Consider the following 22,967-nt stretch of genomic DNA (forward strand, 5'->3'; position numbering starts at 1 on the left):
GTAAAATGTGCACTAACATGTTATTTTGACAAAGGTCACATGCAGAATAATGAGCAGAGAATTCTCCACAAACTTCTCCACAAATGAGCTGATTTCATCCTGGATGTATTATAGTGGCCAACTTGTTCACCTGCAGCCTCAGCACCTGCTCCACCAACACTTACTGGCACCACCCTCCTTCCATGTTGGATAGATGGCTTCCCTTTGGACATCATCCCTGTGCAATATGCAAGCCAGCAACTAACCACTCAGCCAAAATAATTGGTGACATAATACAAAGAGCTCAGAAAACAAAAAAAAAACCCCGCAATCACAGCCCACAGTCTTCGACTACCCCAGTATATACCCTACTCCCAGCATGCACCAGTCTTCGTCAGTGAACAGGTGTTATGCCTTGATGTGGCTCAGTGTGCGACACCCTGTTTTTCTTGGCTCGTTCTTTATTTGAGAATCTACATGTTGGAATTCATAGATTTACAGGAGTCATCTTTGAAGAATTCATTGTTTTTTGTAAAGATTTTTAATGTCACTGCCCAGCACGGGTTCCTAAGTCCTAAAGAGTACTGGTGTCCATCTAAATAACTTGGACTAAAAACGTGGACTTGCACAAGAGACTGCCTTGTGTATAATGTCTATAATATCATGTAAAGAATGACATTGAAAAGTGTAAAAATACCTAAATAGACTTTAACTACTGTTCTTGACATATCTTTGGGAGTTTGCACTGTGTTATGAAGGGTAGAAGTCATGAACATGATGCAGAAAACCCAGAACTAAACAGAGGAGTGCTTTAGCATTTGCATTATAGCCAGAGTTTATATAAACATTCATATTATATGCTACACAAATCTGGAGTTTTGGAAAGTGACAGGTTTTTTTCACACACTAATCAGAACAGAAACCCTGTAGGTGGATTTTTTTTCTTTAAAAGCACTTTCAGGTTGGGGGGGCAAACTTTGTAGTCATTGCTATTTATAGGTTAATATGTCCTTTTTACCAGCCTGCCCGAGTTGAAAGCACATTTGGCGAGACATGGACCCCACACAAAGGAGTTTCACATCTCTGGTCTGTGGTCTCATTAGCTGACCCCTGCAGACACGACGTGAGTCACCATTCACATTAAACAAACAGGCTCACACACACACACACAGCGAAGTTACTCACAAAGCTGAGTTTTCTCATTGATCCTTGTCTACTTGGGAATTGGTGGATTAGAACCTAATTCCAGTTACGTTCCTTTTTGGTACTCAAATGGCAAAAGTGATTCACTGAAAAAGCAATTCATCTACTTTGACTCACATTTGCTTTCAGGAGTATGATTAATACTCTGTAGAGGCAGAAAAACATCACCGCATATTTAAAGTCACATTTGCAAGTGTAGCTATACCTCAGTCTGACCATCGTACATGCAGATGGAGGCTTTGATCTCGCCCTCTTACCAGCGTCTACCTCGTTCTGTGTACTGCCACTTAAGATTTCCCTGTGCTTATTTCAGAGCAAGCCAAACAAAAACAAAAGCAACCATTTTATTCATGAGCTGCTGGAGAGTGCTACATATGATGGGAGTGAGCAGGAGCTGGACCCGTAAGAACAATCAGCTTCCTGGCTAGCTTCAGAAAAAAAGAAGAAAAGAAAAAAAAAAACTAGTTCTGGAAATTTTTGTCCTTGTAGTCAATAACAAGTTATTCACACAGTAGAGACATTACACATCAGAAAGCTGACAGTTCTTTGTAATTTTTAAAGATTCTTTTTTGGTTTTCTGCAAAATAAACTTTTAAGAATAAAACGCATTATCCTTTTTTTTTCAAGTATCTTTTTTTTCTGTTGCTGAAAGAAACATGCTGCAATTTAAGTAGCAACTTTGAACATATTCACATATACTGTTATCAACCATTTCATTATTCTTTTCACAATTAGTATTTTATTAGCATTAGTTTTTTTTTTTATAATGTTATACTTGTAACTCTTTTCTCCTGAGAAATGTCTCTCTTTTAATTTTTTTATGCTGTGAGATTAGTTTATTTATAAATCAAACTGTTCTCGATCAGCGTGGTGTATAGCCTATTCAAGGACAAAATACATGACAATAAAAATGCTTACGATCAATACATCTAATTTATCTAATTTATGGCACAGCATAGGGAAATACAATATGATACAATTGAAAAAATTAGATGAGGAATTGGATAATTGATGAAATAAGATGATTGACTTTAACTGGGATCAGATGCGTCTTCAAAGAGACATTTTTTCATCACTGGTTTAAAATAATATAAGGTCACAGCAGCTCTTTTATGACAAGGGAGGCTATTCCAGAGCTTGAAAAAGGCTTGATCGTCAAGAGGTTGTTTTTTTTTCCCTCTTTCTTTTATTACTCAGTCAACTGGATGAGGTGTAATCCGTTAGCAGCTCAATTAAAAAAAAACAAAAAAAAAAACAACTAGTACCATTATCCTAAATCATAAACAAAAAGTGGTAAAATTTTTGATCCTAAAATTGACTGAAATCCAGTGCAAGGAGGCTCTGGTGTAATGTGACAGCGTCGTTCCATTCGTATGTAGTTGTTTTTTTTTTTCATAAATACTTTTAGAGGGCCAAATCTCACACTCACACACACACTCACACACACACACACACACACACACACACACACACACACACGCACAGTCTTGTATTTCTATCCTTGTGGGGACCGTCCATTGACTCCCATTCATGTCTAGCCCCTAACCCTGACCCTTACCCTAACCCTAACCCACACCACAACAAAGCCTAACCCTAAAGAAATGTTTTTGCACTTTTACTTTTTTCAGTAACAACAACATGGTCAAGAAAACACTGTTTCTCCTACTTAGGACCGGAAAAAGGTCCCCACAAGGCACGTCGTTCCACGTTTTGCTATCCTTGTGGGGACATTTGGCCCCAACAAGGATAGAAATACAAGAACACACACACACACACACACACACACACACACACACACACACACACACACAAGCCCTCTAAGTACTCGATAATCTTAAGTGATAAAAAAGATAAAATGTTAAAGTCAATCCACCCAGAAGAGGATGGTACAAATATGTTCCTATCAAAACCCCCAAATTACCTAAGAGGATACATCTGCTGCTGAAGCTGCTTTCACAGCATGCAGATGAGAGCATTCAAGAAATGTTTGCAAAGCACAGAAGGACCTGAATTCATCCACCGTGCTCGATGAAACTATTGCAAAACAAGATGAAACAAGTGAGCCAAAGGATGACGGAAAACTCTGGAGAACCAAAGAGGAACGTACTTCCATAACGGTGTGTTCCCATTTTGTCGTCTGCGCATACTGTTTTCCACCACACACAGAAATAAAGCTTCATGAAATGCGCTAAGTAATAATGTTTAACTCTGACACCTTCTTAGAATCACAGTGCACTTTCCTTTTTTATTAATGAGATGAGAAATTTGCTCAAATGTACTTAATCACAAAGTAAACAAGAAGCAAAGCATCATTTTTCATGATCACATTGGAGTTTTTTCCTGAAACACAAATTTACAAATGTGACATTTCAGGAAACATTCCTTTTTCGTCAATGCACAAAAAAAAAACATCAGAAAGCTGTGTTTCCTCAGGCTGTCAGGTTAAATCTTTTCTTAATAACATGATTATTCCTTGCTGTTGTAATTATTTGTATTACTCATTGTGAATTATTGACAACGATTATTTCTTTATTGGATTATATTGCACTGTTTTTGTAACCAGTGACACATTTTGTTTGCAGCGCTCACAACTACCAAGTTGAGAAGCTAAATATTCACATATTCATCTCAGTGATTAAATTGAGACTGATGAGCTGATACTGTCATAAAGCACCAGAACACTTCACGAAACACCAAAGCTCTAAACTGTACAGTAAACCGGATTTTAACTATGCCCGCACACACAGTGTTTCCCCACGTCTCTATCCTCTCAGCTGTCTCCCCTCTCTCCACTATGCAGCCTGAGAGATGCCAGAATTAGAGTCAGAGTCGTGAGTCATTCTGTTATAACTTCTCACCTTTTTTTTTTTTTTTTTTCTTATGGCAAGGATTTTCACAGCACTGAAAAAAACTAAAAGTCCACCAGTGACATTGTTTCTTTCAAGGTCCGTATAATCTAAGGTAAAGGTGTCGGGGAGAGCATCTGGTTTATACTGTCAATCAAAATCTATATAAGGTTTGTTGAAACCTTTTAAATATTGGACCTGAAATTAATTTTAAGTACTGGATACAGTTGGTGGTTAGAAATAGGCCAGAATTTATTTTTTTCTCGTTAGTTAAAAGTTTTGTCTCATTTAGTAATGGGTTGATTTGTGATGTATCCCTGACTGTGACTTAAAATAAAACCATGGAGCAGAATAACTGTCCTGATAATCTCTCAATAAAACCCACTTCCCAACATTTGAGCTGGATTAAGCCACACTGCTAGTGATCGCAGTGGCCCTCTGTGCCCTAAGCTCTTTTACGATCAACGGAAATAGAATAAAATATAGTATCTCTTCAATATCAAATCACGTGTATTAATTTTAGCTTTAGATTTTTTGCCTTAAGTGCTCTTGTACACTGTGGAGAGAGAAACCGAGCGTCCACACCTTGTGAAAGGAGACGGTCGGTCTGACGGCCTAATGGAGAGAAAGCTGTCCTTCTGCGTACAGTAAGCTTTGACACAATGAAATGATGTAGCTATTCTGGGAGGCTGCTTGTGCACTTCGATGGATGCCATTTTTCACACCATTAACTACAGCCTACTGGTTTTATTCACAGCACAGAGATAGGCCAAAACAATCCTAAACACGCCCACGAACCAGCACAATTGCAACAATTGATCTAAGCTGTTCCACCCAGTCTGTCGCAATTCTGTACAGCAGGAGAAACCATTATCTCCATCCGCCCTTCATCTCACCCTCTCAGTTTCTTTCTCTCTTGCCCACAGTCTGTCTTTCTTTGCTCTGTCTTGAGCACCCCCCCCCCCCCCCTCCTTTTTTTTTTTTTCTTTATCCTATTCAGCTCCGTCCAAGACTTGGGACCATCTAAATGTTTTGTTTCTGAATCACAATCATGCCTGTTAAAAGAAAACTTTTACTGCCTCGTCAGTAACTAGCCCACAGTAGGTGTGTTGGTTGATAAAAATCAATGAGCACAAGGAGTGCAGTTTTTATTTATCTATTTTTTTTTTGGGGAGTGTTTACCTCAGCAGAGGTCTCACCTAAAGCCCTCATTACAGTCTGTGCTGAGTGCAGGGTTCGCAGAGGGAGGCAGAGCTCAAAGGGCCAGCTAATCCAGTGGGTCTTACAGGCATGATGGGCTCGTCAATATGCTGGGCCTGCATCCTAAAGAAGCTGGAGCTCCACGGCAGAGTTAGGTAAAAGAGGCTCAAGGGAATGCTTTGCCTGGTGCAGTTTTTATTCTCTTCACAACTCTCAAGGTTAGATGCCGCTAAAGTCTTAACCAGCTGTGTACCTGTGATCCCTCCCTGCTTTGATCCCCTTTCATTCCTCAATACTGCTTACTTTTTAATATGGGGATCCAGGAATTAACGGTCTAATAGTGTTTACCTTTGCATGCTGGTCAGCTTTTTAAATGAAAGCAGCGGGAGGCCGTGATGGGTTTCTACCTCGAGTGTGGCCGAGTCCGAATTTGAAATCAGCTCAAAAAGGGATGATCGGACATTTGTGCTTCAAATCCCAAAGCAGCAATTTGTCAGTTGTGAGAATAATTGAGCCCCTGATTCAGTCCAGGAATGGATAAATTTATTTTCAGCTCAGCCGAAGACAGACACGCAGGTGTGGAAGATGGAAGGGTGTTTTGTATTCAGCCGAAGAATAGATAAGGCTTGAGGTGCCTTGTTCTTGTTGTTTTCCTGAGCAAAGAGAACTCCGCTCGAGGTGCATCACCAAGTTTAATTTAGGAATTTAATTTCCACACACAAAGGAGGTCAGACAAGGAGGAACAAATTGACAGACACAGCAGGGCGGGTACTTGTCATTTCTTCCAAATGGCTTTTAATGAGAAGAAACCCTTTGGCCCAGGTATGTCAGGTTGAAGGGTACTTTCCTCTGTGTGTGTAGTTAAAGCTTTAAGCGTCGCCTAGCGTGCGCCATTGGGACAGCCGGTCGGCATGTTTGCATGTCTGAAGAGGTGGCCAAACCCAGCCTTGATCTGAAGTGAATGGATTTTGTAGTGGAGAACAGCCTGGGTTGCTCTCATCGGAGATCACTGGGCTGTGGTCAGCTGGACGGTGAACCCGCAACACTGCCGCCAAGTCAAAATGGTTGTTGTGTGGAAAATGATCCATCAGGACAGAAATTTCTGACTGATTGCAAGAACTGCAATCAACTGCCAACCGCATTAAGTCGTCATAGATAGTTAAATTGAATTGACTCCTTATTTACATTGTAATTGCAAAAACATGTTGGCTTCGACAGAGTGGAGCCACATTGTGAATGAAATGCTGTCTTGCGCTTATTTTTCTTCACATTTATGTGGGTTTTTAAACCAGATACCTTTGAGATTCTTAATAACAAATCCGTTCTAATTTCTAAATTAAGGTCAAACCTGTAACTTGAAAATGCCTTTTTTTTTTTTTTTTTTTTTTTTAAGACAGACCATGTCCTCAAGATAAAATGAGCTAAGAGAGAGGGAGTGTTTTCCAGTGCCCTCCTTATTGTTCTACTCTGTGTGTAGAGATGCTTGTGAGATTGTGAGAGCCCCCCACATGGGTAAATGTTAAAGTGCTCTTGCTAAGCAGTTCTCTCCTTCCTGCCCTGCTCAGCAGCAGCAGCAGCAGGAGAGGGAACATAGCAAGGAGAGGATATGGCCCCCACAGAAAAAAAAGAAAAAAAAAGAATAAACTGGTCCCTTTGATTTTGGCTTGAGTCTCCCCTGGGCTGCCTCTGGGTTTGGAACAGATTTGGTTCACCACTGAGCATGGCGACTTCTCCCCCACCGCCCCCTGCCCCGACGCGTATGTGTCACGACTGGTTTCTATCAGGAGACACCGCTGGCTCGCTGGCTGGCCCGTAAGGCTCGATTGATCTGTGGCCAGGTGTTTGGACACCTAACCCTCCTCACCAGGCTTCCTACAATGCAGCATTCTGAGCGTGCCTCGCACATGAAAGAATAGCTTTTAGCCTGATAACATCATTTACATGCCAGTTTTCTTTGACAGATTCCATTTTAGCACAAATGCCTTGATTTGACAGCCAGGCCAGTGGGATCATGCAGCTGGTACTGGGTGATGAATAGAAAATTGAATGGACCGCCCGATCCTACCACATGCATCTGCCATTTAGTGGTGAACTGAGCCTGTTGAGCAAGAGCCGTCCCCTTGAAAGAAAAACAAGAAAAACGTAACTGCACAAGGATAATAGCTCTGCTCCTGTGAATCAGAAGTGAAAACATGATTTTGTTTTGTAGTTCCGAAGCATTTGCAAATATCGTATCATTTTCAAAGTGCCTGGTGGCTGCATTCATTAATGGAGCTGTTAGTCTGCACTTCATTTCCAGAAAATGCTGACATTTGGAGTTTACATATTTCTCTTGACACTCGTGTTTTGCTCCCACCTCTGTCCTCCCCCTCTTCCTCCCCCTCTTCCTCCTCCTCCTCCAGGCCAGCAGTAAGCCAGGTGCCAACATTTCATGAGCATATGCACACAAATACCAAAAGGCGGACAGATAGAGGGAAGTGTCCTGGACATGCTGCGCTCTGTTACTGATAATTGTTCTCCGTCCAGCATTACCCGGTCCTCTCTCTCTCTCTCTCTCTCTCTCTCTCTCTCTCTCTCTCTCTCTCTCTCTCTCTCAGAGCTTTAATTCTGCGAGTCCTGATTGCCTTCCTGTGTTCATTTGTCTTTAGAGGGGCACGGACACGAAGCGTCGTCTGCTCATGCTATCATTCTGCATAATAACTGCATCCACATAATAATCGTCCATCATTCCTGTTTGCTTCCATACAAAGATGTGCAGCTCACCGCTAGCCCCCCCACGACCGACTGTACTGCTGCTTTTCCCGATGTCTCTGTTTTCCTTCAGTGCTTCATTTGCTTCTATCAATTTACCAGACCGAGTCTGTTTGATAACCTAACAAGAGTGCACTTCTGTGTCTGCGATTCCATATTTGCCGTTTTTTTAATCGATAAAATTCCTTTTTCCTCTGCTCCATTTCCAAGTTGGACATTGTTCGATGCCATTTTGCTGTCTTTCGCATAATCAAACTTCCAGAAATTCAAGGTTGGCATGCTATCGAAACGAATGATTCCCTCTGAAGTTGCCACACTCTGACCAGTCCTGATGTCACGAATAGAGTAGTTTATCAGTATATTACCTTCCAAAGTCCTTCCTTTAGGTCTTTCTCATTTTAGCTGTCACGAAACCTGTAATGGGATTCACAAGTAAGACAAGCTGCATTTGACAGTAATGGGCTTTAGACGAGAGCAATCTTGAAGAACTGCCCGCACTCTGTGTTACTTTTTTTTTTTTTTTTTTTTTTTTTGTGACATGTAAAGAAGATTTGCTGCCTGAGATTGTGCTGTAACGTGGACAGAACGCTGTTTGTGTGCTTCTCTTTCAGTTATGCAGGATATGTAGTATATTGCAGCATTATGATGGTGGATGTACAATATGGAACTGTATTTCATGGATTGTGAAGTATCTGCTGGTCACTTCATAATATTGTATGGCTTTCAACCTTGGCTGTTTGACAGCCTATCAGAGCCCAGTGTGCTATTTTCTCTCGGTCGTGTTAAGTCTTCGGATTGAATATGAGTGCAATATTAATGTTGATTCTAGGACGGCTTGTGTGTTGTGAGGATTTTGACAGAAAAAGCATATTGCTAAAAACCTGCTAATGGACATTCCCTTGGTTATTGCTTTTTGATTTAGCAGCCATTACTGTTGTGCTGTCAAGTTCCTCAAAAAAAAAAGGCACAGAGTTTGAATTTTTTGCTAAAATTGTTTTCTTGCTAAAAGGTTTTTTAATGCTATGCAGTAGCCACACAGGCCATGGCATTTACTTTTACATAACAGTGATTAAATTTTAACGGTAGGTTCACCACAGGGTTCAATTAGACTCCACAGAGTGTTGTCGGAGGAACTCAAAGTCTCTGGTAAAGATGGTGATCCTGCTTTCTGTCAGCATTTAAGATGTGACTTGAGCACATTCTGGAGGGAAATTATCTTTAGGGATGAGAATGATAATTTGGGCAGAAAAAAAGTTAAACCTCACCGTGACCTCATTTTTAGATTTCTGTGCCTTTTTTATGAGAGCTGACCAGTTTTAGGGAAAATCAGTCAAGGTCAAAGTCTGTTTTTCAGATTTTTATCTCATTCATTCTGTCTGATTCCATTTTCTCTAGTTGTAATAAGTGAACTTGGGCCATTTAAATGAAGTTAAATGAAAAGTTTAGCAGCAGTACAATGTGTGAAATCATCTTTTTAACTGCAGCACTTTTAAAATATTTTCTTACAGATATCAAAAGCCAAGCGTGAGCAAGTCAATCTGAAAACATTTAATTAGGCAATTTTCTGTGTCACCTACTTTTGTGGATGACAACTCCCCCTTGGGTCTTGTTAAAAAAAGATTTCTTGGAGCATGAAATATTTATTCAGTCAAAACTGGTAAACTTTGAAATTTCTTTTAAAAAACACAGATATGAAAGTGTTACTCCTGCTGCAAACGACCTAAAAATGCAGAAGATGCACTTTTTGTTTTTGTCTGTTTGTTTTCAATTTATCTATGCTTAATGAAGCGGCACACTGGTAGCTCAGACATGGTATCGCTGTACAACATGATTTAAACGTTTGAATGAACACTACAGTGCACATTAACCGTTTTGAAAATCCAATGTAGGCAGATCGTTTTGCAGTGTGACAAATAGTTAAAATATTTTAATCATTACATTTTGATTCGAACTTTGACCGTTTGGCACACACTCGTCGTATATGCACAATCTTAAATTCCAAAAGTGGCGCTGTGAAGTTAAATTCAGTAACAGACTTGTAACTTCTTAATTTCTGGGCAGCTTTGTGCTTTTGCGTGTCAGCTTTAACTCCTCGGAGCGCTGCAGTATTTCCAGTTCCCCAAAGACCGTGTGGGTGATAATCAGTCATTACTGCCCCTGCACCACGTTATTTATTTCACTTATATTCACAGGGCAATTCATCATTTATTTATGTGACAGTTGTTATCTCGTGTGGTGTGCCTTTCATGTGGCCAAGAATGAGAGATTTTCTGGAACATTAGGCTTCCATGCACGCGGTGGCCCTTCCCCGGTTCTGTCTCTTCGTCTCTCTTTGATACTGTCTGCTATCTCACAGGTCAGTTAATTGCAGGATATTGATACCAGCATTATGACTGCCACTGCAGCTAACATGAGGTCTTAGCCATTTCAATTCAATATGTGGGATTGTTCTGTGCCAATAAAAAATGACATTTGAGCCACTTTGCAGAGCTTTCTCTAATGGGGTCTGGGATAAGAATGGTAATATGCGCTGGAGCTGGCAGAGGCACGGCCTGTGTTTTTGTTTATAAATAGCTACAGCCTGCATTATTGCACTTGCAGTTGTCCCATAATCATCAATCACTCCTGCACGCCGGTCTGCTTCTGCTCATCAAAGAGTAGGTGCCCTGCGAGCTGTGCCCTCGCACCCTCAGACTGTGCAAGTACATCAAGTAGACTGTAGTGAATGGGAACCGGGGGGGTTAAGTGGCTCCTGCACTGGGATTGCATGAGTTACAACAGATTCACCCCCAGCTGTTAATGCCCACTTCCTCCCGAATCCCGCTTTCTATTCTCCTTTAGGTCATTACATGCACCGACATCCTCCATTTTGCTCCATGAGCACGTTGACACGCACACAGACGCACTCCCTCTGCATCCCTGATCAGAAGCAGGTGGGAGGCTAATCATGTGACAGGCTCGGCGGAAGTGGGATGGGTCAGACACAACTGTTTGCTCAGGTTTCATTTGTCTCTGTCTCTCTATCTTGCCTTCATCGCTTTCTGCAGAGGAGCTTTGCAAGAGCAGCTCACAGCTTTGAGGACACTGCAGGGACAAGATCCGGAGGAGATTTGGTGCTCTCGTACACGTGTATGCACATACTCTGATTGCTCACCATCCCATGCATATCGGTGCATTTTTCTACAAATCACAGGGAGAACACATAAAGTGTCTCTCCTTGCTGGTCCTTCTTCAGAGCATTTTGCGAATATGGGCCTCATACACATGCACACCAACACACATGTATGGTCCTGTGTTACCATGGCAGTTGCAAAAATACAGTATGACTCCGGCTGATCTTTAACACAACGGTTATATAACTATCGCAGCGTTAAGTCCTGTAGCTTATCTAAGCCTGCGTCTGTGATTCCTTTTAGCCTTCCAGCAGCCCTTCACTTCTACTGTAACCTCCCACAAGACACGGCTGAACGTATGAAGGACATTTGCAGAAGCGATACACAACTCTTCATCTTACGCGGAAATTCCCCTCATTTTGCCCGGGTTCAACAGTGTGATCTTGCTAGAAACACAGAAGTGAGATCTCATCCCATTCAATCTTAACCAGAATCTCCATGCTGCGAGGAGAATTTTACACTTAATTAAAGGCAACCTACTGGAGAAGCACACCCACCTGGCAGCCCGAAGTTCTCTCCCTGCCTGCATTTTTCCTCCCCACATTCCCCTCATCTGATTCCTCTTCCACAAACACGTGTTTTAGCTCATTTTGACGCTCACCTCCCGGAGTTCCTTGGCCACATCCTTGAGCTCTTTGAGAATGCCTTCCAGCTGGTCGATCACCATCTTCATGTGGCTGCGGATGCGTTCTCTCGGGCTGGGGGTCTCAGAGGTGTCCCGGGCCGGAGCTCTGCTTAGGGACATCCTTTACAGGGCGACGTGGGGCCAGTGGCCAACAGGCTGAGGGCGTGGGGGAGCCGAGTCGGGGTCCATGTCTTTGGCTACGAGGAGCCTCAGTGCTACTGATCCGAACAGGGGCCCCGGCCACGCAGGGAGACCTCAACATCTTAAAAGCACCTGGGCAGCCAAAGCACCTTGCCTCGCCCGTACACTCGGCACAGGGTCACGCTCTGACATCCATGTCTTCTGATAGACGCGTCCAAAAACGGAGAGAAAAGGAGCATGGGAGAAGTCAAACACAGTAAATCCATGGAAAAAGAAACGGCAAAATACATGAGCTCAAGCTGGCATGAAACTCTTACATAATCATGTTGAGCCAACTCATCACGTGTCAGTGTGTACGTTTGAAATTGGTCCTTTGGAGATGCTCTTTAAAATGCCCGTCTATAGGGAAAAGACGCTCCCGCCTCCTTCCACTTGTCCTCTAAAATCTTATCGACTTGGGAAACACAGTGACATGATGGCAGGCTAATTTACAAAAAGGAAAACTGAAAATGGGTCAGGTAGAACCTTTTCCAGCATTGATAGAAAAATAGAACTTCCAGTGGTTGCTCGATTTTCAAAATGATGGGGTCTGTGTTATTGGTGGTCAGTTGGAGGAAATTTCCCTTCTGAATATAGTCTTCCAGCAAGTGCTACAGTCTTTTAAGAGAGGAAGGTCAGATCCTGTTGGGAAAAAAAAAAGAAGTATTCCTCTGTGCAGTGTGGTGTTTCCTCCTCCAGGAAAAGCAAAATGGGATTCTCAATCGAAACTTGCTTGGAAAAAACTTTGCCTCACATCCGTTTTCTGTGCAGATGATGAGCTAATCAAGTCGTCCTTCATTTCTCGTTGATGAAAAGGGAGAAAAGTGTAGGTGTGGGTCTTTTCAAAGAGCGTCCAGCCTCTCTCTCTCTCTTCCTCTCTCTCTCTGTCCCCCAAACACACAGCTCATTCCAGGTGGCGTGGGATCATCATGAATTGATTTCTAAGCCGGCGGAACGTGACTTGTGATGAAAAATTTGTGGAGGGATGAAAAAAAATATCATGGTGCCACTGACACCACATTCAAATAAAAAAAAAAAAAAAATTACAAAAAAGAAAAACAACGGGAACCAGCAAGCAAAAAAAAAAAAAAAAAAGAACCAACACCTTCCCCTGGAATTTCGGGTGGCAGCTTGTCTTACGCAACAACGCTCTCCAAGTCCTCTCTCGAATGAAAAAAATAAAAACACTGACCCACAGCAGTCCACAGGGGTGTGCCCAAAAACCAAGGGAGCAGAAAGAGAAAAGGATTCTCTTCTCTCCTTCAGTTGTTGCTAAGGGAACCCGGTCTGCCTGCTTGTGCCGTGATTGGATAATTATTTTACTTCTTATCCGTGTTGTGTATGTTTTCTCAGTGGACTTGGTTTTTGTTTTTTTCTATCAGAGAGGCAGAAAGCTCCGTGCCATCCAGCAGGACAAGATAAATCCCATGAAAGCTTCCCAAAGGAGCCCCAGAGAACAAGCATGGGGGAGAGCTCCTCGCCAAATCCAGGGCGATGCCACTGCCACAGGGTGCGCTGGCCAATCACACATGGCACCTGGTCAGAAGGAGGAGAAGGAAAAGCAATCACTTATCTCTCTTTATGTGTCATGCTGCTCTCCGTTCAGCGGCTCACTCTTTCTCTAAGTCACAGCAGTGGAAAGGAATATCATGAGAGTGAAGAAGGCTCTCGGATGGACAGACATTAACTGCGTTGATGATTTTTTTTTTTTTTTTTTAAATCTCTCCGGGTGGAAAGCATCTCTCACCTTCACGAAAACCCACACACACCTGCCGACACACACACACACACCTACTCACCTTTCCTGTGCATCACTGTGCTGTTGCTATGCCCAGAGCTCACTGTCCAGGCACAGCAGGATCCCTCAAGCTACGCACAACCTGCCGGTTCTTTAGAAGTCCCTCGGTCGCACACACTTACATCTCCTCTCTCTGTCTTGCTGTTCTTTCCAGCTCTCCCTCTCTTGCACACACACACACACACACACACACACATCCACACACACACTTATTCCCCCCTCCCCTGTCCTCCCCTACTTACTGTCTTGACAGAGAGAGAAGCTTCTATCAGCAGGGTTATTTCACTCGCAGGCTGTGGCTCATCAGAGGAGGAGTAGAAGTGGAGGATGAAGCTGTGGAGGAGGAGGAGGAGGAGGAGGCAGGAGGCATGAGATGGGAACGATGAATGGCCCCTGATAGCACTCTGAGGAGGGAGAGAGGAGGCTGAGGATGACTAAGAGCCAGAGCGGCGAGTGGAGCTCCTGCTTTGGATTGCGATGCCGCTGCTACCATCACTCAGATAACTGCGCTGCCGAAAAACACGCTACCCGTCATCTCCCCCCCGTCATCACTCGCCCGCATCTGGAGGCAGGAGACAGACAGAACAGGCTGAACCGCTGCTCTGAAAAAGAATCTGTGTGATTCTTATGACAGCCTCTCCCTCTTTGTCTACTGGCCTGTTTTATCTCTCTCTTCCTCTCTCTCCCTCTCTCTCCCCCTCTCTGTCACTCTTTCTCCGTCCCCGTCTCTCTGCCCCTGCGCCCTCACTGTGTCCTCGTTGACTGCCGGATGAAGGGAAGCTGATGCCAGAGTTTATCGTGGGGCTCAGGCTCCTGCCAGCACCACTCGGCTCCTCCGCTCGGCTCTGTGTAGGAGGAGCTTGGCACTTTAAAGGCACAGTGTTATCGCTTGGTCCCTCCTCTCCCCTTGCTCCTCTCCTGTCTTCTCCTCTCTGCTGGCGTCGACACTCCCTCACTATCTCCTCTCGCACTGTCTATCTACCCTTTGTCACAGTTTTGTCGGGGGTGTTATCTCTCTCTTAAATCAAGATGAAGTCTTCCTCTGCCGCCAGCCAAGCAGTCTCTGGGGACCGGGTGTCCAAAGATCTCTGGCTGTTACATCATTAATATACAAAGCAGTTTGGCGTTTGATGACCTCATCTGACTGAGAGACAGGAGCAGGAAGGGACGACTATTTCCTCTACCATGTTGGCATCATCAGGATCTGCATATTCAACGAAAGGCACGGCTTCAAATAAACCATTCCAGAAGGATTCTGATGCAAAAGTTTGGCCAATTCCAACATCAATTTCTTGAACCACAGACGGCAGTTTCCTCGGGGTTCTGTCAGCAGTGGAAAGCCAGAGGCTCCTCACATTCCTCTGCATAAATGTAAAGAGAAATGCAGAATGGTTTCAGGTTAGGTGTGTAGTTCATGCAGATGAATTTATTCAGGGGTCCTCAGTGGTTTCCACTGCCAGGATCGCAGCCATTATGCTGATGCTTTAAAGCTAATTGACTGAATATTTTGTGGCTTAATACATTCTCTTTTCAATGTTTTTTTTTGATTAATAATTGATCGCGATTGGCTTTACAATTTTAATATAGAAATGATTCACATTCTAGGTTATCTATTTTCTGAGTGCACAAACAGTGTCATCTTGGGGCTTCATGAAAATTTTACCATGTCATCACACACTAAAGCACACTGTGGCTTCATGTGGACTTAAGGCATAGCTGAGGGATCCTGCCAACCCCCACCTTTTTTTCATTTACACATGGCTGCTGCAGCGTTCCACAGACAAGATGCCTCTCACAAACTGCTCCCTGCAAGAAACAGGTGTCCTTGAGCATGTTTCCTTTGTAGCTGTGCTGCTTAGTCTCCCTGCACATATGGGAGGCTCCCTCTTAAGTGCACAGCAACAGTTTGTAGCACTTTTTCAGGAATCATTTTCTTTCTTTGTGACGGTGCAAAATTACCTTTTACCTTGGATAGTCATAGTGTATTTGACAGCTTTACCTCAAAGAGCGTGTGTAAACTGAATGACCTCTCAGTGGAAACGCCCAGGTGCACAGCACAGATAGCTCCATGGCAGTGACGCCTTCATTGGAAGGGAATAGGATTATTTTCCTTCTGTAAAACATATTCTTTAATGCTTAGGTCATCCTGACTGGTGAGTTTTACTAGAAATCTGGAGTGGGTCCAGCAGAATATTGGTTCCACTTAATATTTCTTCTCTGGATTTATTGTGGCGTGTCATTTATAGAGAATCTTTATAGGAAGTAATGTTTTTTTTTTTCTCGTTGGGCACAGGCTGACAAACAAGCACAATGATGCATAAACAGTAATACACACAAGCACACAGAGACATCGACCTACAGATACACAGACAAATATTAGACGAGGCATTTCTATCCAGGGAAAACTAGAGGGGTGATTTGATACTATGAAGTATTTTATTTTGAATCATTTTGTATTGCCCAAGAAGTTTACGTCTTAATCAGTTTTAACACAATAGATATTAGATTGACTGAAAGTTCTTTTCATTGCTTTTTTTTGGCTGTCACTTCACCTGGTGAACACTATTACAATGTGGTCAGGAAACAAGCAATAGTGACCGATACATGTACTTTCTGTATATGCTACCTGAGGCAACACACATGCAAATTGTATTTTATACATTTTGGTTTTGAGTTGGCACTCTCTGTCCAGTTTATTTTTTAGCACAAAAGTAAGAGAGGTACTAAAGATAAAATACAATGCTGTCTAGAAAGTAGTGTTGATGTGGTGTACACTTTGGTAAGGGGGTGGAGTTATATGATGTAGACGAGGTTAATAAGAATGTAGAAATCTTGCATGAGATGGATATGCTATTTAGAGAAAGTGGTTGCAAATAAAGAAAGATTGACATTTGAAAAAATCTTTGGAGGCTTGCAGTGTCATGATGGTGGGTGGAACACAGGCAGGCGGCCCCACAGTTTATGCCACTACTATCAAGTTTCCAGAGTTTTGAAATAACTGTCCACAGCAGTGGTTTCAGCATATTGAAGCCCAGTTCCACCTGCAGGATGGATGGCACAAAGTACTTTGATGTGGCTGCAGTGCTGGATTCATACACGACTCACCATGTGATGGGATTGCATCACAACCCGCCAGTACATGGGACACACGGCACTCTTAAAGCCCAACTAATCCACCTGCTCCAGTTGTCTGACACAGAACAGGCCAGACGTCTTCTGTCCGTCAACGGCTTTGGAAAGGGTTAGCCCACGGAACTGATGGAAAACATGCTAGCACTGGCTACATTTAGGTGATGCTACATTCCTTTTGGCTCAGCTGTTTCTGCATCACTTCACACCTCCAGTGCTCAATGCTCTAGCCAACCTGCCTCTTGTGCATGTTAAGGATTATCATGGTGTGGCAAAGGAAGTTAATAGGATGGTGTTGGTCTTGTGCCCATACAGAGTGCATGCTTTGCTACCGGCACGCCCTCAACACCGTCCAGAAGAGAGTGCGGTGGCTACTATTGCTGCTGTGTCCGATCAGTGGAGGGATGACTGCAAGCTGTGTTTGTTCCACCAGTATTTTGGAGCCAGAGCCAGGTGTTCCATTCCGCTCTGGTCTTTCTCTGTGTAGGAAAGCACCAGGACTGGCACAGTTTAGTGGCTTTGAGTGCTGAAAACAAACTATTAAGCCACAATTCATAAAAGGCACTTTGTCCAGGAAGTGTTTTGTCATAGATACAATGCCCAGGAGAACAGCCTAAGTTTCTTACACCAACGTCATGAGTGGCGGGCAAGATCCACCGCCAGATGCTGGTATTTGAACTCCGGTGTTTTGCACTTTCTGCACCAAGTTCATGATTTTGCATTTCGATGCCTCCATGTTTTGATGGAATATTATCTATTCCCTGTCTCTACCTATTCAAAGGGCCAATTTGCTATGTGGTCTTGTACTACTAGTGACCAAAACAGCCTCCTAATTGGTGTGGTCTCTCTTTCGTTGTACTCTTACACCTTAGGAAAGGGCAACCCGCTATCCTTTGCCAAGATCCTAGCTATGGGGTTTGTGTACCAGCGGCTCCTAGCCGAGTTCCCTGACCTGACAGTCCCTGCCTTTTTGGGATCAATCAAGAATCAATCTCAATAAAAATATTGTTTCACTACAACTGGTCTGCTGATCTGTGTTTTGTTTTGTTTTGTTTTGTTTTTTTTGTAGTTTGTACTACACTTAATGGACTTTCTGATAATAGATCTTAAAGAGCAGCGCAAGCGTTGCAGCTATTGATGGACTCTGTGTTAAAGAGACTGCTTTTCCGGTTTGTGTACCTGGATGATAACTTGGTGATCAGTGCCTCAGCTGAGGAGCACCTGTTACACATGGAACAATTCTTTGAGAGGCTTGATGAGCATGGACTGATTGTGAACAAAGTTAAGTGTTGTTTTGGATTGTTAGAAATTATGTTTCTGGTCCTTCCTGTGGAGTGGGTCCTTTTACCTGCCAAGACGGAAGTGATTGCTGACTTTTCAAGCCTCTCGACCATCAAGTCTCCACATTAATTTCTTGGCATGGTGACTTTTTGCAACTGCTTAATCACACATACACACAGCTCACCTGATGTAATCCTCTGTAGGAGGCCCTAAAGGGCAAAAAGGACAATCAGGACATGGACTTATCCCCAGAAAGTGCCCTGACATTTGAGGAGACCAAGATTACACTCTCCAACACTGATGCACTGGTGCATTCTTCGCCCACAGTTCCAGTGGCTCTCACCAGTGATGGTTCGGACTATGCAGTGAGGGCAGTATGTGAGTAGTGGCGAGTTGGAGCCTGGCAGCCTCTTGCATTCTTCAGCCAACAGCTGCATGAAAGTGAAATAAATTACAGCATGCTTGACAAATAAATCCTGACCCTTATTTTTTTGACATAAATCACGTAAAAATTTTTGATGGAAGGCAGGGAGTTTGCCAGTTTTTAGAAAGGGTTAACTCACATCAGAATGAGGGTAAAGGGGTGGAGCTACATGACGGAAGAGTTAAATAAGGAGGTAAGACGACTTATATTTTGTGTCAACATCTACATCTACGACCTGGCCATCTGAGCTTCTGGGATACTTTGCACTTCCAGCAAGGCCTCTCTCTCACGTTTAAGATTGATTTATGCTCTGCATACACACAAACACTACAACATGCAACTGTGTAGACGTTATCGGCTTTATACTTCCATGTGTCAAATGAAATCCATCAGAAGGCTTCGCTCTAATCAACATATTGGACAAATACCAAGAAGAAGAGTAGAGTTTGTGTTTAGAGACACACGATGGAGAAAGCGGCACAATTGTATGCAGCCTTGCAGGTAGTGTTGGTCTGTGAGGACGATTAACACCTTGAGGGATCAAACAGCCAATTTTCTCCATGTGCCATTAGCTTGTAATCTCAACACTGCCTCCACTGATGGGACTGCTCTGTTGATCTGTAGCAGTCAGCTTCCATGAGATGGGCAACAGAGTACATGCCTTTTTACATATTTCTATTTAGGGCATAAATGAACCTCCAGCTGCTTAAATCCATTGTTCCTGTCATAGCTACGAACCGCCACTGGTAGTTTTCTGATCTACTCTTGAGATCAGCAAAATACATGAGTGATTTGTAGAAAATCCTTAAAGTCGTCAGGATAAAACATGTAGCTGAGCTACATACAAATATGTGTAACCTCAGTATTTTCTTCTAATGCAAGCGATAACTGATGAGATATCTTTAATTTAAAGAGACTTGAAAGAGATTTTCAACATATGTTTCACTAGAAGTTATATTTACATATTCACTTTCGTCTTGGAGGACACAAATGTGTTTGATACCAGTTTTGAGCTGTTAAATAGGTATACATGAAGAAAAATTATTAAACAGTGTTGAAGTAACTTTGTACTTTGCTTCAGTGATCTTTATGTGTGTGGGACTTTCTTCCTTCTACCCCGTAGAGTGCAGACCGTCCCTCCTCCAGCAATACATCACTCTTTCCTCTTCACTAATTAGCTCTTATTCAGTCCTCGATACCCTCGATTCCCTTCACTGCTCAAAAAGCTGCACAAGCTGCAAACACACACACACACACACACACACACACACACACACACACACACACACACACACACACACACACACACACACACAGAACCTCCTGTGCCATCCGCTGCAAGGAAATCTTGCAGTTACTTGCTCAAGAAAAAGTTTTCCAACACTCTTAATGCTTTTCTTTTCCAGAAGGTAAGTCTTGAAGGCCTTCAGTGTCCAACTCGCTCCACGACATGTCTGAGAGCTTGAACATAGATGTTATTACCGTTAAAGTTTTTTTTTTACACTCATTCAAAAATGATGTAATGTTCTTTTATTACCTCTGAATGCCTCTTTTAAGAGAGCAGTGATTTTTCTTTACCAAACCAAAAGAGCTTTTCATTCTCAAGCATCTGATTTGTTTATGATAAACTACCACAATATCATTTGGAAAATGTAATCTTCTAAACTATATATATGTATATATCCTGCTCATCAAAGCTTTAATCATCTAATCATGTTGATCTAATGGTTCTCTTTTTTTTTTAATGTCAGTCATATCCATGGGAATATATTCCAAAAGACAGAAAAGCTTAAGTAAAGGGGGAGTATGACCCAATTTATTTGCGGATGCATCCAGTTTGCCACTATTTCTTTCTATTATTCCTTTAATTAATCTGTCTCCATTATGCTTTCCCTTTCCTTGCCATTGTGTGGCACTGTGGTGTAGAGGTGACGTGCCTGCTTTCCCTCCTCTCTGACTGGAGACTAAAATGGTGGACAGACAGAGAAAAGTTGACTGTTGGTGTTATTCTGCTGATGCCCTGAAACATTTGTTGCATGACAACAATGATTGTATAAAGGAATCACAACGAAACACACAGCAGCTTCAAAAGATAATTAATCGCAGGTTTTAATGCACACACAACATATATTCATGAATTAATAAAAACACACTTGGCAGTCACTTTATGTCGGGCATAATTTATTCAAACACAGTCAAATGACTTTCCCTGATAAAATACTCTTTCTCTAAGAGGCTTACATATTTTCCTGAGTAATCTCTGCAAATCATAATTCCATAGTCAAATTTTAGGTTTTGTGATGACCGAGACTGAAAGATGATTTGCGAATCAAAGGAATTGTGAGCCACATCTGGCATCTAAAATATACATGAGCGTCGATGCTCCAGCTTGTTTCCAGTGTCCACGTGTCCTTGGTTTTATACAGACGAACGCTAAAGGACAGACAGCTCAGGCCCAGCCTGTCGTACAATGACACCACTCTCTCCTCTTGCTTGTCTACTGACCTTTTGGTATTTCAGTCTGCTTCCTCTCTGTGTGTTTGTGTAGTGTGTGTGCGTGTGTGTGTGTGTGTGAGTGTGACTTTTAGGGAGCGTGCAGAGGAGCAGCGGGCTGTCTTGAACCGTCCCCATGTCATGATGGATCAGTGCCCTTACACAATGAAACGTGGCTTAAGTGTTTGATTGATTGATGCCACATTTATTTCTCACCAGTGGTGAACATGTGGACAGTGCTTAGAAGAGTCTGGCCCAGGAGAACCTGTGTTCCAACGCCGTGAAGTGTTGCCTCGTTTCAAATACAAGATGCATTTTAAGATGAAATTGCAATTTATTGCTGATCAGAAAATGAGAGAATAACACTTACTCTCAGAATGGATTGCAGATTATTGTTTCCTTTAATAGTTTAATATTCTTCTTCACACAAAATTAATTGTGTTGCCTGTTATTGTAATAAAACTGTCAAGAAAAACATGGACATTTGTGTGACCTGCAGATGAAGTTGGACTGCCATTGTGGGTGATTCTCAACTGTAAAAGTATCAAATCCCAGGAGAACCTTGTCTGGGAGGCATGACACTGGAGGCTGCTTTTGTTGATATTGTCTATTCACTACATCCATGTTCTGCATGTGCTGGAACAGTGTTTCTGCTGCACACATGGAGACGGAGTCGGCACGCTTTCAACAAATTCCACCTTTGGAGCTGTTTTTGAACACTTGCATTTACGACTAAAAAAGAACCATTGTCATGTAAATGGACACTCAAAACACGAATGTTTTGCCTATTGACTACTCAAAATGGTCCCAAAGCCCAATTTGGACTTGAACCATGCTCCCATGAGAGGTGAGAGCGCTTGCTAATATACTGTCAAAGCATATTTACTGCATGTTGGTGATCATGGATTTTAGCTTTGTGGTATGTTATAATATAGGTATTTTGATCATTTGTTTTAGATTTGAGGTCAGTCTGTCATTTCTAGAACAACAAATGTTAAATTTAAAACATTTAGATTTAATACAGGACCGAAACATGCTGGAATACAAACTGCTGCTGCTTTCTCCCGTCAACCTCATATCCTATCACAATGCTTTGAACGTGAAATTCCCAACCCCCCAAAAATGAGCCGCTCCCATTATCTGCCGTTGCAAGAGCTTTAAAGCGCACGCCGAGTCCATCAGTCCACTGTGACATCAACACAGCACGATTGAGGATGGGGTCCGTCACGGTTTGGCCTTGCTTATTGTGGGTCAGTGTGGTTATCTCCCGCTGTGAGGATGCAGTAAATAGAAATGAAGCCCAGCATGCCAAGACACACTGTGGCGTTCCATTATATATGCTCGCAGTGCCTTGAGGAGAGCAAACCATATGTGCTGAGAAACCTGACTGACACAGTCCTCCTTTAGACAGTAGCTGTCACCAGTTGATGCATTACATGTAAATGTGTTCTACGTTGCACTCCAACTCCATGTAACGTGTGTCTGCCTATAAATATATTGGAGATAGCGCTTGAGGTTTTCCAACTAGCAGGTGTAAATGTAAAGTAAAAATAGTCAAGTTTCGTACTTCTTTTTCATACCACAATAGAAACCTGTGCCCATGGAGGATTAGGCAGTTAAGCCCGATATCTGGCAGGTGAGGATTTCATATGTTCATCTCCCCTTGTGGTGGCAGATTTTCTATGATTAATTTGACTCGTTTGCCCTGATTACTGTTCCGCATGAGCGACTAAGAAATGTCAAATTCATAGCCTTGGTGGAAAGGGGATTTGTCTCATACCACGGAAAGTGGTTGAGAAATGTACATCATCTGATGTACATCGTGTCTGAGCAAAATCCGAGCTTTGATCAGGAAGATAACGGGGTAGTATTACAGAGAAAGTCA

The 22,967-nt window shown here is 42.7% G+C and overlaps 1 protein-coding gene across 1 annotated transcript in view; it reads right to left on the minus strand.

Moving 5' to 3' along the window:
* The window catches only part of insyn1 (inhibitory synaptic factor 1), a 45,379-nt gene extending 33,482 nt beyond the window's left edge, over window positions 1–11,897 (minus strand). Inside the window, exon 1 of the mRNA XM_030118325.1 lies at window positions 11,754–11,897. Within this exon, the coding sequence (XP_029974185.1) occupies window positions 11,754–11,897 (144 nt within the window). The remainder of the gene's footprint in view (window positions 1–11,753) is intronic.
* Window positions 11,898–22,967: the final 11,070 nt, after the last annotated feature.

This window comes from Salarias fasciatus, chromosome 1, assembly GCF_902148845.1.
Source record: "Salarias fasciatus chromosome 1, fSalaFa1.1, whole genome shotgun sequence".
In the NCBI taxonomy this organism is placed as follows: domain Eukaryota; kingdom Metazoa; phylum Chordata; class Actinopteri; order Blenniiformes; family Blenniidae; genus Salarias; species Salarias fasciatus.